Source organism: Oncorhynchus masou, chromosome 31 (genome assembly GCF_036934945.1).
Source record: "Oncorhynchus masou masou isolate Uvic2021 chromosome 31, UVic_Omas_1.1, whole genome shotgun sequence".
Lineage (NCBI taxonomy): Eukaryota > Metazoa > Chordata > Actinopteri > Salmoniformes > Salmonidae > Oncorhynchus > Oncorhynchus masou.
In genome coordinates, this window is record NC_088242.1 from 100,617,877 (window position 1) to 100,635,156 (window position 17,280).

The following is a 17,280-nucleotide window of genomic DNA, read 5'->3' on the forward strand; positions in this document are numbered from 1 at the left end:
GAGCTGTCTGTTAAACATCTCTATCTAGGAGCTGTCTGTTAAACATCTCTATCTAGGAGCGGTCTGTTAAACATCTCTCTATCTAGGAGCTGTCTGTTAAACATCCCTCTATCCAGGAGCGGTCTGTTAAACATCTCTATCTAGGAGTTGTCTGTTAAACATCTCTGCCATAGGAGCAGTCTGTTAAACATCTCTCTATCTAGGAGCGGTCTGTTAAACATCTCTCTATCTAGGAGCGGTCTGTTAAACATCTCTCTATCTAGGAGCAGTCTGTTAAACATCTCTCTATCTAGGAGCGGTCTGTTAAACATCTCTATCTAGGAGCGGTCTGTTAAACATCTCTATCTAGGAGTGGTCTGTTAAACATCTCTCTATCTAGGAGCGGTCTGTTAAACATCCCTATCTAGGAGCAGTCTGTTAAACATCTCTCTATCTAGGAGCGGTCTGTTAAACATCTCTATCTAGGAGCGGTCTGTTAAACATCTCTCTATCTAGGAGCGGTCTGTTAAACATCTCTCTATCTAGGAGCGGTCTGTTAAACATCTCTATCTAGGAGCGGTCTGTTAAACATCTCTCTATCTACGAGCGGTCTGTTAAACATCTCTCTATCTAGGAGCGGTCTGTTAAACATCTCTATCTAGGAGCGGTCTGTTAAACATCTCTATCTAGGAGCTGTCTGTTAAACATCTCTCTATCTAGGAGTGGTCTGTTAAACATCTCTATCTAGGAGCGGTCTGTTAAACATCTCTCTATCTAGGAGCGGTCTGTTAAACATCTCTCTATCTACGAGCGGTCTGTTAAACATCTCTCTATCTAGGAGCGGTCTGTTAAACATCTCTATCTAGGAGCGGTCTGTTAAACATCTCTATCTAGGAGCTGTCTGTTAAACATCTCTCTATCTAGGAGCGGTCTGTTAAACATCTCTATCTAGGAGCTGTCTGTTAAACATCTCTATCTAGGAGTTGTCTGTTAAACATCTCTCTATCTAGGAGTGGTCTGTTAAACATCTCTATCTAGGAGCTGTCTGTTAAACATCTCTCTATCTAGGAGCGGTCTGTTAAACATCTCTCTATCTAGGAGCTGTCTGTTAAACATCTCTATCTAGGAGCGGTCTGTTAAACATCTCTATCTAGGAGCGGTCTGTTAAACATCTCTATCTAGGAGTTGTCTGTTAAACATCTCTGCCATAGGAGCAGTCTGTTAAACATCTCTATCTAGGAGCGGTCTGTTAAACATCTCTATCTAGGAGCGGTCTGTTAAACATCTCTATCTAGGAGCTGTCTGTTAAACTTCTCTGCCATAGGAGCGGTCTGTTAAACATCTCTATCTAGGAGCGGTCTGTTAAACATCTCTATCTAGGAGCGGTCTGTTAAACATCTCTAACTGGGAGCTGTCTGTTAAACATCTCTCTATCTAGGAGCGGTCTGTTAAACATCTCTACCATAAGAGCTGTCTGTTAAACATCTCTACCATGGAGCTGTCTGTTAAACATCTCTATCTAGGAGCTGTCTGTTAAACATCTCTATCTAGGAGCGGTCTGTTAAACATCTCTATCTAGGAGCGGTCTGTTAAACATCTCTACCATAGGAGCGGTCTGTTAAACATCTCTGCCATAGGAGTGGTCTGTTAAAAATCTCTACCATAGGAGCTGTCTGTTAAACATCTCTCTATCTAGGAGCGGTCTGTTAAACATCTCTACCATAGGAGCTGTCTGTTAAACATCTCTATCTAGGAGCGGTCTGTTAAACATCTCTCTATCTAGGAGCGGTCTGTTAAACATCTCTCTATCTAGGAGCTGTCTGTTAAACATCTCTATCTAGGAGTGGTCTGTTAAACATCTCTATCTAGGAGCTGTCTGTTAAACATCTCTAACTGGGAGCTGTCTGTTAAACATCTCTCTATCTAGGAGCGGTCTGTTAAACATCTCTACCATAAGAGCTGTCTGTTAAACATCTCTACCATAAGAGCTGTCTGTTAAACATCTCTACCATGGAGCTGTCTGTTAAATATCTCTCTATCTAGGAGCTGTCTGTTAAACTTCTCTCTATCTAGGAGCGGTCTGTTAAACATCTCTATCTAGGAGCGGTCTGTTAAACATCTCTACCATAGGAGCTGTCTGTTAAACATCTCTACCATAGGAGCTGTCTGTTAAACATCTCTGCCATAGGAGTGGTCTGTTAAACATCTCTACCATAGGAGCTGTCTGTTAAACATCTCTCTATCTAGGAGCTGTCTGTTAAACATCTCTACCATAGGAGCTGTCTGTTAAACATCTCTATCTAGGAGCGGTCTGTTAAACATCTCTCTATCTAGGAGCTGTCTGTTAAACATCTCTGCCATAGGAGCTGTCTGTTAAACATCTCTCTATCTAGGAGCTGTCTGTTAAACATCTCTACCATAGGAGCGGTCTGTTAAACATCTCTCTATCTAGGAGCGGTCTGTTAAACATCTCTATCTAGGAGCTGTCTGTTAAACATCTCTATCGAGGAGCGGTCTGTTAAACATCTCTATCGAGGAGCGGTCTGTTAAACATCTCTATCTAGGAGTTGTCTGTTAAACATCTCTGCCATAGGAGCTGTCTGTTAAACATCTCTGCCATAGGAGTGGTCTGTTAAACATCTCTATCTAGGAGCTGTCTGTTAAACATCTCTATCATAGGAGCTGTCTGTTAAACATCTCTACCATAAGAGCTGTCTGTTAAACATCTCTATCTAGGAGCTGTCTGTTAAACATCTCTATCTAGGAGCGGTCTGTTAAACATCTCTGCCATAGGAGCGGTCTGTTAAACATCTCTGCCATAGGAGCGGTCTGTTAAACATCTCTATCTAGGAGCTGTCTGTTAAACATCTCTGCCATAGGAGCAGTCTGTTAAACATCTCTCTATCTAGGAGCGGTCTGTTAAACATCTCTCTATCTAGGAGCGGTCTGTTAAACATCTCTAACTAGGAGCAGTCTGTTAAACATCTCTCTATCTAGGAGCTGTCTGTTAAACATCTCTCTATCTAGGAGCTGTCTGTTAAACATCTCTCTATCTAGGAGCGGTCTGTTAAACATCTCTATCTAGGAGCAGTCTGTTAAACATCTCTCTATCTAGGAGCTGTCTGTTAAACATCTCTCTATCTAGGAGCGGTCTGTTAAACATCTCTCTATCTAGGAGCAGTCTGTTAAACATCTCTCTATCTAGGAGCGGTCTGTTAAACATCTCTGCCATAGGAGCTGTCTGTTAAACATCTCTCTATCTAGGAGCTGTCTGTTAAACATCTCTATCTAGGAGCGGTCTGTTAAACATCTCTATCTAGGAGCTGTCTGTTAAACATCTCTATCTAGGAGCGGTCTGTTAAACATCTCTGCCATAGGAGCGGTCTGTTAAACATCTCTGCCATAGGAGCTGTCTGTTAAACATCTCTCTATCTAGGAGCAGTCTGTTAAACATCTCTCTATCTAGGAGCGGTCTGTTAAACATCTCTGCCATAGGAGCGGTCTGTTAAACATCTCTGCCATAGGAGCGGTCTGTTAAACATCTCTGCCATAGGAGCTGTCTGTTAAACATCTCTGCCATAGGAGCGGTCTGTTAAACATCTCTGCCATAGGAGCGGTCTGTTAAACATCTCTCTATCTAGGAGCAGTCTGTTAAACATCTCTCTATCTAGGAGCGGTCTGTTAAACATCTCTGCCATAGGAGCGGTCTGTTAAACATCTCTCTATCTAGGAGTGGTCTGAGGAGGAGAGCGAGGACGAGGACAGTCAGCAGCCGCTCAGCAGAGAGGATTCTGGGATACAGGTGGACCGTACCCCCCAGGAGGACCAGGAGAAGACGGTCCCTGTTACCTGGACAGGTACAGATCATATACTCTCAATACCTGAAGCCCAACTGGCACCCGATTCCCTGTATTGTGCACCCATAGGGCTCTGGTGAAAAGTAGTGCACTATGTAGGGAATTAGGGTGTCACTGGGGACGCATAATACGATGTGAAATATTTCACACTAAATTCCCCAAAGACATTTCTTAATGCAAAATATCAGAAATCAATAATGTGGGTTTATTGTGGTTACAGTGGGTTTATTGTGGTTACAGTGGGTTTATTGTGGTTACAGTGGGTTTATTGTGGTTACAGTGGGTTTATTGTGGTTACAGTGGGTTTATTGTGACTACAGTGGGTTTATTGTGACTACAGTGGGTTTATTGTGACTACAGTGGGTTTATTGTGACTACAGTGGGTTTATTGTGATTACAGTGGGTTTGTTGTCTTGTGATTACAGCGGGTTGGTTGTCTTGTGATTACAGTGGGTTTATTGTCCTGTGGGTTTGTTGTCTTGTGATTACAGTGGGTTTGTTTTCTTGTGATTACGGTGGGTTTGTTTTCTTGTGATTTCGGTGGGTTTGTCGTCTTGTGATTACAGTGGGTTTATTGTCTTGTGATTACAGTGGGTTTATTGTCTTGTGATTACAGTGGGTTTATTGTCTTGTGATTACAGTGGGTTTATTGTGATTACAGTGGGTTTATTGTCTTGTGATTACAGCGGGTTTGTTGTCTTGAGATTACAGTGGGTTTATTGTCTTGTGATTACAGCGGGTTTGTTGTCTTGAGATTACAGTGGGTTTATTGTCCTGTGGGTTTGTTGTCTTGTGATTACGGTGGGTTTGTTGTCTTGTGATTACGGTGGGTTTGTTGTCTTGTGATTACGGTGGGTTTGTTGTCTTGTGATTTCGGTGGGTTTGTTGTCTTGTGATTACAGCGGGTTTGTTGTCTTGTGATTACAGTGGGTTTATTGTCTTGTGATTACAGAGTGTTTATTGTCCTGTGGGTTTGTTGTCTTGTGATTACGGTGGGTTTGTTGTCTTGTGATTACGGTGGGTTTGTTGTCTTGTGATTTCGGTGGGTTTGTTGTCTTGTGATTACAGCGGGTTTGTTGTCTTGTGATTACAGTGGGTTTATTGTCTTGTGATTACAGAGTGTTTATTGTCCTGTGGGTTTGTTGTCTTGTGATTACGGTGGGTTTGTTGTCTTGTGATTTCGGTGGGTTTGTTGTCTTGTGATTTCGGTGGGTTTGTCGTCTTGTGATTACAGTGGGTTTATTGTATTGTGGTTACGGTGGGTTTATTGTGGTTACAGTGGGTTTATTGTGGTTACAGTGGGTTTATTGTGGTTACAGTGGGTTTATTGTGGTTACAGTGGGTTTATTGTGGTTACAGTGGCTTTATTGTGACTACAGTGGCTTTATTGTGACTACAGTGGCTTTATTGTGACTACAGTGGCTTTATTGTGACTACAGTGGCTTTATTGTGACTACAGTGGCTTTATTGTGACTACAGTGGCTTTATTGTGACTACAGTGGGTTTATTGTGACTACAGTGGGTTTATTGTGACTACAGTGGGTTTATTGTGACTACAGTGGGTTTATTGTCTTGTGACTACGGCGGGTTTATTGTCTTGTGACTACGGCGGGTTTGTTGTCTTGTGATTACGGTGGGTTTGTTGTCTTGTGATTACGGTGGGTTTGTTGTCTTGTGATTACGGTGGGTTTATTGTCTTGTGATTACAGTGGGTTTATTGTCCTGTGGGTTTGTTGTGACTACAGTGGGTTTGTTGTGACTACAGTGGGTTTATTGTGACTATAGTGGGTTTATTGTGACTATAGTGGGTTTATTGTGGTTACAGTGGGTTTATTGTGGTTACAGTGGGTTTATTGTGGTTACAGTGGGTTTATTGTGTTTACAGTGGGTTTATTGTGTTTACAGTGGGTTTATTGTGTTTACAGTGGGTTTATTGTGGTTACAGTGGGTTTATTGTGGTTACAGTGGGTTTATTGTGGTTACAGTGGGTTTATTGTGGTTACAGTGGGTTTATTGTGGTTACAGTGGCTTTATTGTATTGTGGTTACAGTGGGTTTATTGTGATTACAGTGGGTTTATTGTGAATACAGTGGGTTTATTGTGATTACAGTGGGTTTATTGTGAATACAGTGGGTTTATTGTCTTGTGGGTTTATTGTGACTACAGTGGGTTTATTGTGACTACAGTGGGTTTATTGTGACTACAGTGGGTTTATTGTGACTACAGTGGATTTATTGTGACTACAGTGGATTTATTGGGACTACAGTGGGTTTATTGGGACTACAGTGGGTTTATTGGGACTACAGTGGGTTTATTGGGACTACAGTGGGTTTATTGGGACTATAGTGGGTTTATTGGGACTACAGTGGGTTTATTGGGACTACAGTGGGTTTGTTGTCTTGACTACAGTGGGTTTGTTGTCTTGACTACAGTGGGTTTGTTGTCTTGACTACAGTGGGTTTGTTGTCTTGTGATTCCAGCATGTTTGTTGTCTTGTGATTACAGCGGGTTTATTGTCTTGTGATTACAGTGGGTTTATTGTGATTACAGTGGGTTTGTTGTCTTGTGATTACAGTGGGTTTGTTGTCTTGTGGGTTTGTTGTCCTGTGATAACAGTGGGTTTATTGTGATAACAGTGGGTTTATTGTGATTACAGTTGGTTTGTTGTCTTGTGATTACAGCGGGTTTATTGTCTTGTGGGTTTATTGTCTTCTGATTACAGTGGGTGAGCCTGATGCCAGGTCCTGGTTAGAGCAACATGTGGTTACTCCGTACTGGCAGGGCCACACTCCCCGCTTCCCTCACAGTCTCCATCTACACTCAAACCTGCTCAACGTCTGGTATGACCCCTGAACCCAGAATGCAACCTGGTTTGAGTCCCAAATAGAACACGATTCCCTATATAGTACACTACTTTTGACCTGGCCCAAAGGGCTCTGGGCAGACATGGTTATCTGAGCATGCTGTTGTTTGTGAAGAGATTGTAATTGAAATCCTAAAGCTTTATTGCCGTTGTTTTTTCTCCACAGGGACCAACACGTGTACAACACTGACCCATTGTATCTGCCTGAAGAGAAAGCCTTTGTCACCGAGACGCAAGTGATCCGGGAGACACTGTGGTAAGATGGGATGGTTGATCCGGGAGACACTGTGGTAAGATGGGATGGTTGATCCGGGAGACACTGTGGTAAGATGGGATGGTTGATCCGGGAGACAATGTGGTAAGATGGGATGGTTGATCCGGGAGACACTGTGGTAAGATGGGATGGTTGATCCGGGAGACACTGTGGTAAGATGGGATGGTTGATCCGGGAGACACTGCGGTAAGATGGGATGTTCTCTTGGTAGCGACTGTCAACATTTCCTTGCTGGCAGGTTGTGTAATTCCACTGAGACTTTTTGTTGTCATTGTGGTCCAATTTCCATGCTGATGTTCTCCGGCGTGACTCAGGATAGTCTTTACCATGGTAACCTTCTTAGACAATGAGCTGTGGACTTCTCCTTCAGCCTTTATACTGGATGGAATATTTTCTTATGACTATATGAGTGGGAAAAAACGAATGATCAGGTGAATGGTCTATATAGTGGGGGCTGGTGAATGGTCTATATAGTGGGGGCTGGTGAATGGTCTATATAGTGGGGGAGGGTGAATGGTCTATATAGTGGGGGAGGGTGAATGGTCTATATAGTGGGGGCTGGTGAATGGTCTATATAGTGGGGGAGGGTTAATGGTCTATATAGTGGGGGAGGGTTAATGGTCTATATAGTGGGGGCTGGTGAATGGTCTATATAGTGGGGGAGGGTGAATGGTCTATATAGTGGGGCCTGGTGAATGGTCTATATAGTGGGGGAGGGTGAATGTGGCCTATATAGTGGGGGCTGGTGAATGGTCTATATAGTGGGGGAGGGTGAATGGTCTATATAGTGGGGGAGGGTGAATGGTCTATATAGTGGGGGCTGGTGAATGGTCTATATAGTGGGGGAGGGTGAATGGTCTATATAGTGGGGGAGGGTTAATGGTCTATATAGTGGGGGCTGGTGAATGGTCTATATAGTGGGGGAGGGTGAATGGTCTATATAGTGGGGCCTGGTGAATGGTCTATATAGTGGGGGAGGGTGAATGTGGCCTATATAGTGGGGCTTGGTGAATGGTCTATATAGTGGGGCCTGGTGAATGGTCTATATAGTGGGGCTTGGTGAATGGTCTATATAGTGGGGCTTGGTGAATGGTCTATATAGTGGGGGCTGGTGAATGGTCTATATAGTGGGGGCTGGTGAATGGTCTATATAGTGGGGCCTGGTGAATGGTCCATATAGTGGGGCCTGGTGAATGGTCTATATAGTGGGGGCTGGTGAATGGTCTATATAGTGGGGGCTGGTGAATGGTCTATATAGTGGGGGAGGGTGAATGGTCTATATAGTGGGGCCTGGTGAATGGTCTATATAGTGGGGGAGGGTGAATGTGGCCTATATAGTGGGGCTTGGTGAATGGTCTATATAGTGGGGCCTGGTGAATGGTCTATATAGTGGGGGCTGGTGAATGGCCTATATAGTGGGGGCTGGTGAATGGCCTATATAGTGGGGCCTGGTGAATGGTCTATATAGTGGGGGCCTGGTGAATGGTCTATATAGTGGGGCCTGGTGAATGGTCTATATAGTGGGGCCTGGTGAATGGTCTATATAGTGGGGGAAGGTGAATGGCCTATATAGTGTGTCCTGGTGAATGGTCTATATAGTGGGGGCTGGTGAATGGCCTATATAGTGGGGCCTGGTGAATGGTCTATATAGTGGGGCCTGGTGAATGGTCTATATAGTGGGGGAGGGTGAATGGCCTATATAGTGGGGGCCTGGTGAATGGTCTATATAGTGCGGGCCTGGTGAGTGGTCTATATAGTGGGGCCTGGTGAATGGTCTATATAGTGGGGGAGGGTGAATGGCCTATATAGTGGGGGAGGGTGAATGGTCTTTATAGTGGTGGCTGGTGAATGGTCTATATAGTGGGGGCTGGTGAATGGTCTATATAGTGGGGGCTGGTGAATGGACTATATAGTGGGGGCCTGGTGAATGGTCTATATAGTGCGGGCCTGGTGAGTGGTCTATATAGTGGGGCCTGGTGAATGGCCGATATAGTGGGGGCCGGTGAATGGCCTATATAGTGGGGGCCTGGTGAATGGTCTATATAGTGGGGGCCTGGTGAATGGCCGATATAGTGTGGGAGGGTGAATGGCCTATATAGTGGGGGAGGGTGAATGGTCTATATAGTGGGGCCTGGTGAATGGTCTATATAGTGGGGCCTGGTGAATGGTCTATATAGTGGGGGCCTGGTGAATGGTCTATATAGTGGGGGCTGGTGAATGGTCTATATAGTGGGGCCTGGTGAATGGCCTATATAGTGGGGGAGGGTGAATGGCCTATATAGTGGGGGAGGGTGAATGGTCTATATAGTGGGGGAGGGTGAATGGTCTCTATAGTGGGGCCTGGTGAATGGTCTATATAGTGGGGGCCTGGTGAATGGTCTATATAGTGGGGCCTGGTGAATGGTCTATATAGTGGGGGAGGGTGAATGGCCTATATAGTGGGGCTGGTGAATGGCCTATATAGTGGGGGCTGGTGAATGGCCTATATAGTGGGGGCTGGTGAATGGTCTATATAGTGGGGCCTGGTGAATGGTCTATATAGTGGGGCCTGGTGAATGGTCTATATAGTGGGGGCTGGTGAATGGTCTATATAGTGGGGGCTGGTGAATGGTCTATATAGTGGGGGCTGGTGAATGGTCTATATAGTGGGGGCTGGTGAATGGTCTATATAGTGGGGCCTGGTGAATGGCCGATATAGTGGGGGCCGTTGAATGGCCTATATAGTGGGGGCCTGGTGAATAGTCTATATAGTGGGGGCCTGGTGAATGGTCTATATAGTGGTGGCCTGGTGAATGGCCTATATAGTGTGGGAGGGTGAATGGCCTATATAGTGGGGCCTGGTGAATGGTCTATATAGTTGGGCCTGGTGAATGGTCTATATAGTGGGGCCTGGTGAATGGTCTATATAGTGTGGGAGTGGTGAATGGTCCTATATAGTGGGGCCTGGTGAATGGTCTATATAGTGGGGCCTGGTGAATGGTCTATATAGTGGGGCCTGGTGAATCGTCTATATAGTGGGGCCTGGTGAATGGTCTATATAGTGGGGGCTGGTGAATGGCCGATATAGTGGGGGCTGGTGAATGGTCTATATAGTGGGGGCTGGTGAATGGTCTATATAGTGGGGGCTGGTGAATGGTCTATATAGTGGGGGCTGGTGAATGGTCTATATAGTGGGGGAGGAAGAATGGTCTATATAGTGGGGGAGGGTGAATGGTCTATATAGTGGGGCTTGGTGAATGGTCTATATAGTGGGGGCTGGTGAATGGCCGATATAGTGGGGGCTGGTGAATGGTCTATATAGTGGGGGAGGGTGAATGGTCTATATAGTGGGGGCTGGTGAATGGTCTATATAGTGGGGGCTGGTGAATGGCCTATATAGTGGGGCCTGGTGAATGGTCTATATAGTGGGGGCTGGTGAATGGTCTATATAGTGGGGGCTGGTGAATGGTCTATATAGTGGGGGCTGGTGAATGGTCTATATAGTGGTGGCTGGTGAATGGTCTATATAGTGGGGCCTGGTGAATGGCCGATATAGTGGGGGCCGGTGAATGGCCTATATAGTGGGGGCCTGGTGAATGGTCTATATAGTGGGGGCCTGGTGAATGGTCTATATAGTGGGGGCCTGGTGAATGGTCTATATAGTGGGGGCCTGGTGAATGGCCTATATAGTGTGGGAGGGTGAATGGCCTATATAGTGGGGCCTGGTGAATGGTCTATATAGTGTGGGAGGGTGAAGGTCCTATATAGTGGGGCCTGGTGAATGGTCTATATAGTGGGGGCCTGGTGAATGGCCTATATAGTGTGGGAGGGTGAATGGTCTATATAGTGGGGCCTGGTGAATGGTCTATATAGTGTGGGAGGGTGAATGGCCTATATAGTGGGGCCTGGTGAATGGTCTATATAGTGGGGGCTGGTGAATGGCCTATATAGTGGGGGAGGGTGAATGGTCTATATAGTGGGGGAGGGTGAATGGTCTATATAGTGGGGGAGGGTGAATGGTCTATATAGTGGGGGAGGTTGAATGGTCTATATAGTGGGGGAGGGTGAATGGTCTATATAGTGGTGGCTGGTGATTGGTCTATATAGTGGGGGCTGGTGAATGGTCTATATAGTGGGGGAGGGTGAATGGTCTATATAGTGGGGGCTGGTGAATGGTCTATATAGTGGGGGCTGGTGAATGGTCTATATAGTGGGGCCTGGTGAATGGCCGATATAGTGGGGGCCGATGAATGGCCTATATAGTGGGGGCCTGGTGAATGGCCTATATAGTGTGGGAGGGTCAATGGCCTATATAGTGGGGCCGGTGAATGGCCGATATAGTGGGGCCTGGTGAATGGTCTATATAGTTGGGCCTGGTGAATGGTCTATATAGTGGGGCCTGGTGAATGGTCTATATAGTGTGGGAGGGTGAATGGCCTATATAGTGGGGCCTGGTGAATGGTCTATATAGTGTGGGAGGGTGAAGGTCCTATATTGTGGGGCCTGGTGAATGGTCTATATAGTGGGGGCCTGGTGAATGGCCTATATAGTGTGGGAGGGTGAATGGTCTATATAGTGGGGCCTGGTGAATGGTCTTTATAGTGGGGCCTGGTGAATGGTCTATATAGTGGGGCCTGGTGAATGGTCTATATAGTGGTGCCTGGTGAATGGCCTATATAGTGGGGGCTGGTGAATGGTCTATATAGTGGGGGCTGGTGAATGGCCGATATAGTGGGGGCTGGTGAATGGTCTATATAGTGTTGGCTGGTGAATGGTCTATATAGTGGGGGAGGGTGAATGGTCTATATTTTGGGGCTTGGTGAATGGTCTATATAGTGGGGGAGGGTGAATGGTCTATATAGTGGGGCTTGGTGAATGGTCTATATAGTGGGGGCTGGTGAATGGCCGATATAGTGGGGCCTGGTGAATGGTCTATATAGTGGGGGCTGGTCTATACAGTGGGGGAGGGTGAATGGCCTATACAGTGGGGGGTGAGGGTGAATGGCCTATACAGTGGGGGAGGGTGAATGGTCTATATAGTGGGGGAGGTTGAATGGTCTATATAGTGGGGGCTGGTGAATGGTCTATATAGTGGGGGCTGGTGAATGTGAATGGTCTATATAGTGGGGGCTGGTGAATGGCCTATATAGTGGGGCTGGTGAATGGTCTATATAGTGGGGGCTGGTGAATGGTCTATATAGTGGGGGAGGTTGAATGGTCTATATAGTGGGGGAGGTGAATGGTCTATATAGTGGGGGAGGGTGAATGGTCTATATAGTGGGGGCTGGTGAATGGCCTATATAGTGGGGGCTGGTGAATGGTCTATATAGTGGGGGCTGGTGAATGGTCTATATAGTGGGGGAGGTTGAATGGTCTATATAGTGGGGCTTGGTGAATGGTCTATATAGAATGGTCTATATAGCGGGGGAGGGTGAATGGTCTATATAGCGGGGCTTGGTGAATGGTCTATATAGTGTGGGAGGGTGAATGGCCGATATAGTGGGGCCTGGTGAATGGTCTATATAGTGGGGGAGGGTGAATGGTCTATATAGTGGGGGCCTGGTGAATGGTCTATATAGTGGGGGAGGGTGAATGGTCTATATAGTGGGGGCTGGTGAATGGTCTATATAGTGGGGGCTGGTGAATGGCCTATATAGTGGGGGAGGGGTGGGGCCTGAATGGTCTATATAGTGGGGCTTGGTGAATGGTCTATATAGTGGGGGCTGGTGAATGGTCTATATAGTGGGGGCTGGTGAATGGTCTATATAGTGGGGGCTGGTGAATGGTCTATATAGTGGGGGCTGGTGAATGGTCTATATAGTGGGGGCTGGTGAATGGTCTATATAGTGGGGGCTGGTGAATGGTCTATATAGTGGGGGCTGGTGAATGGTCTATATAGTGGGGGCTGGTGAATGGTCTATATAGTGGGGGAGGGTGAATGGTCTATATTTTGGGGCTTGGTGAATGGTCTATATAGTGGGGGAGGGTGAATGGTCTATATAGTGGGGCTTGGTGAATGGTCTATATAGTGGGGGCTGGTGAATGGCCGATATAGTGGGGCCTGGTGAATGGTCTATATAGTGGGGGAGGGTGAATGGTCTATATAGTGGGGGAGGGTGAATGGCCTATACAGTGGGGGAGGGTGAATGGCCTATATAGTGGGGGAGGTTGAATGGTCTATATAGTGGGGGAGGGTGAATGGTCTATATAGTGGGGGCTGGTGAATGGTCTATATAGTGGGGGCTGGTGAATGGCCGATATAGTGGGGGCTGGTGAATGGTCTATATAGTGGGGGCTGGTGAATGGCCTATATAGTGGGGGCTGGTGAATGGTCTATATAGTGGGGGCTGGTGAATGGTCTATATAGTGGGGGAGGTTGAATGGTCTATATAGTGGGGGAGGGTGAATGGTCTATATAGTGGGGGAGGTTGAATGGTCTATATAGTGGGGGCTGGTGAATGGTCTATATAGTGGGGGCTGGTGAATGGTCTATATAGTGGGGGCTGGTGAATGGTCTATATAGTGGGGGAGGTCTATATAGTGATTGGTCTATATAGTGGGGCTTGGTGAATGGTCTATATAGTGGGGGCTGGTGAATGGTCTATATAGTGGGGGCTGGTGAATGGTCTATATAGTGGGGGAGGGTGAATGGTCTATATAGTGGGGCTTGGTGAATGGTCTATATAGTGGGGGAGGGTGAATGGTCTATATAGTGGGGCTTGGTGAATGGTCTATATAGTGTGGGAGGGTGAATGGGTGTGGGGCAAATGGTCTATATAGTGGGGGCTGGTGAATGGTCTATATAGTGGGGGCTGGTGAATGGTCTATATAGTGGGGGAGGGTGAATGGTCTATATAGTGGGGCCTGGTGAATGGTCTATATAGTGGGGGCTGGTGAATGGTCTATATAGTGGGGGCTGGTGAATGGTCTATATAGTGGGGGCTGGTGAATGGTCTATATAGTGGGGGCTGGTGAATGGTCTATATAGTGTGGGAGGGTGAATGGCCTATATAGTGGGGCCTGGTGAATGGTCTATATAGTTGGGCCTGGTGAATGGTCTATATAGTGGGGCCTGGTGAATGGTCTATATAGTGTGGGAGGGTGAAGGTCCTATATAGTGGGGCCTGGTGAATGGTCTATATAGTGGGGGCCTGGTGAATGGTCTATATAGTGGGGCCTGGTGAATGGTCTATATAGTGGGGGCTGGTGAATGGTCTATATAGTGGGGGCTGGTGAATGGTCTATATAGTGGGGCCTGGTGAATGGCCGATATAGTGGGGGCCGTTGAATGGCCTATATAGTGGGGGCCTGGTGAATGGTCTATATAGTGGGGGCCTGGTGAATGGTCTATATAGTGGTGGCCTGGTGAATGGCCTATATAGTGTGGGAGGGTGAATGGCCTATATAGTGGGGCCTGGTGAATGGTCTATATAGTTGGGCCTGGTGAATGGTCTATATAGTGGGGCCTGGTGAATGGTCTATAGAGTGTGGGAGGGTGAAGGTCCTATATAGTGGGGCCTGGTGAATGGTCTATATAGTGGGGGCCTGGTGAATGGTCTATATAGTGGGGCCTGGTGAATCGTCTATATAGTGGGGCCTGGTGAATGGTCTATATAGTGGGGGCTGGTGAATGGCCGATATAGTGGGGGCTGGTGAATGGTCTATATAGTGGGGGCTGGTGAATGGTCTATATAGTGGGGGCTGGTGAATGGTCTATATAGTGGGGGAGGTGAATGGTCTATATAGTGGGGGAGGGTGATTGGTCTATATAGTGGGGCTTGGTGAATGGTCTATATAGTGGGGGCTGGTGAATGGCCGATATAGTGGGGGCTGGTGAATGGTCTATATAGTGGGGGAGGGTGAATGGTCTATATAGTGGGGGCTGGTGAATGGTCTATATAGTGGGGGCTGGTGAATGGCCTATATAGTGGGGCCTGGTGAATGGTCTATATAGTGGGGGCTGGTGAATGGTCTATATAGTGGGGGCTGGTGAATGGTCTATATAGTGGGGGCTGGTGAATGGTCTATATAGTGGGGCTGGTGAATGGTCTATATAGTGGGGCCTGGTGAATGGCCTATATAGTGGGGGCCGGTGAATGGCCTATATAGTGGGGGCCTGGTGAATGGTCTATATAGTGGGGCCTGGTGAATGGTCTATATAGTGGGGCCTGGTGAATGGTCTATATAGTGGGGGCCTGGTGAATGGCCTATATAGTGGGGGAGGGTGAATGGCCTATATAGTGGGGCCTGGTGAATGGTCTATATAGTGTGGGAGGGTGAAGGTCCTATATAGTGGGGCCTGGTGAATGGTCTATATAGTGGGGGCCTGGTGAATGGCCTATAGGGTGAATGGTCTATATAGTGGGGCCTGGTGAATGGTCTATATAGTGTGGGAGGTGAATGGTCTATATAGTGGGGCCTGGTGAATGGTCTATATAGTGGGGGCCTGGTGAATGGCCTATATAGTGTGGGAGGGTGAATGGCCTATATAGTGGGGCCTGGTGAATGGTCTTTATAGTGGGGCCTGGTGAATGGTCTATATTGTGGGGCCTGGTGAATGGTCTATATAGTGGTGCCTGGTGAATGGCCTATATAGTGGGGGCTGGTGAATGGTCTATATAGTGGGGGAGGGTGAATGGTCTATATAGTGGGGCCTGGTGAATGGTCTATATAGTGGGGCCTGGTGAATGGCCGATATAGTGGGGGCCGGTGAATGGTCTATATAGTGGGGGAGGGTGAATGGTCTATATAGTGGGGCCTGGTGAATGGCCTATATAGTGGGGGCTGGTGAATGGTCTATATAGTGGGGGAGGGTGAATGGCCTATATAGTGGGGCCTGGTGAATGGCCTATATAGTGGGGCCTGGTGAATGGTCTATATAGTGGGGGAGGGTGAATGGTCTATATAGTGGGGCTTGGTGAATGGTCTATATAGTGGGGGAGGGTGAATGGTCTATATAGTGGGGCTTGGTGAATGGTCTATATAGTGGGGGAGGGTGAATGGTCTATATAGTGGGGCTTGGTGAATGGTCTATATAGTGGGGGCTGGTGAATGGTCTATATAGTGGGGGAGGGTGAATGGTCTATATAGTGGGGGCTGGTGAATGGTCTATATAGTGGGGGCTGGTGAATGGCCTATATAGTGGGGGAGGGTGAATGGTCTATATAGTGGGGCTTGGTGAATGGTCTATATAGTGGGGGCTGGTGAATGGTCTATATAGTGGGGGCTGGTGAATGGTCTATATAGTGGGGGCTGGTGAATGGTCTATATAGTGGGGAGGGTGAATGGTCTATATAGTGGGGGCTGGTGAATGGTCTATATAGTGGGGGCTGGTGAATGGTCTATATAGTGGGGGCTGGTGAATGGTCTATATAGTGGGGGAGGGTGAATGGTCTATATAGTGGGGGAGGTTGAATGGTCTATATAGTGGGGGAGGGTGAATGGTCTATATAGTGGGGGATGGTGAATGGTCTATATAGTGGGGGAGGGTGAATGGTCTATATAGTGGGGGAGGGTGAATGGTCTATATAGTGGGGCCTGGTGAATGGTCTATATAGTGGGGGCTGGTGAATGGCCTATATAGTGGGGCCTGGTGAATGGTCTATATAGTGGGGGCTGGTGAATGGTCTATATAGTGGGGGAGGGTGAATGGTCTATATAGTGGGGGAGGTTGAATGGTCTATATAGTGGGGGAGGGTGAATGGTCTATATAGTGGGGGCTGGTGAATGGTCTATATAGTGGGGGAGGGTGAATGGTCTATATAGTGGGGGAGGTTGAATGGTCTATATAGTGGGGGAGGGTGAATGGTCTATATAGTGGGGGATGGTGAATGGTCTATATAGTGGGGGAGGGTGAATGGTCTATATAGTGGGGGAGGGTGAATGGTCTATATAGTGGGGCCTGGTGAATGGTCTATATAGTGGGGCCTGGTGAATGGCCGATATAGTGGGGGAGGGTGAATGGTCTATATAGTGGGGGCTGGTGAATGGTCTATATAGTGGGGGAGGGTGAATGGTCTATATAGTGGGGGAGGTTGAATGGTCTATATAGTGGGGGAGGGTGAATGGTCTATATAGTGGGGGATGGTGAATGGTCTATATAGTGGGGGAGGGTGAATGGTCTATATAGTGGGGGAGGGTGAATGGTCTATATAGTGGGGCCTGGTGAATGGTCTATATAGTGGGGGCTGGTGAATGGCCTATATAGTGGGGCCTGGTGAATGGTCTATATAGTGGGGGCTGGTGAATGGTCTATATAGTGGGGGCTGGGTAATGGTCTATATAGTGGTGGCTGGTGAATGGTCTATATAGTGGGGCCTGGTGAATGG

The 17,280-nt window shown here is 47.1% G+C and overlaps 1 protein-coding gene across 1 annotated transcript in view; it reads left to right on the plus strand.

Moving 5' to 3' along the window:
• tubgcp5 (tubulin gamma complex component 5) overlaps positions 1-17,280 on the plus strand; it is a 69,600-nt gene that overhangs the window by 9,663 nt on the left and 42,657 nt on the right. Inside the window, exons 6-8 of the mRNA XM_064952672.1 lie at positions 3,710-3,836; positions 6,559-6,676; positions 6,866-6,955. Of these exons, the coding sequence (XP_064808744.1) occupies positions 3,710-3,836; positions 6,559-6,676; positions 6,866-6,955 (335 nt within the window). The remainder of the gene's footprint in view (positions 1-3,709; positions 3,837-6,558; positions 6,677-6,865; positions 6,956-17,280) is intronic.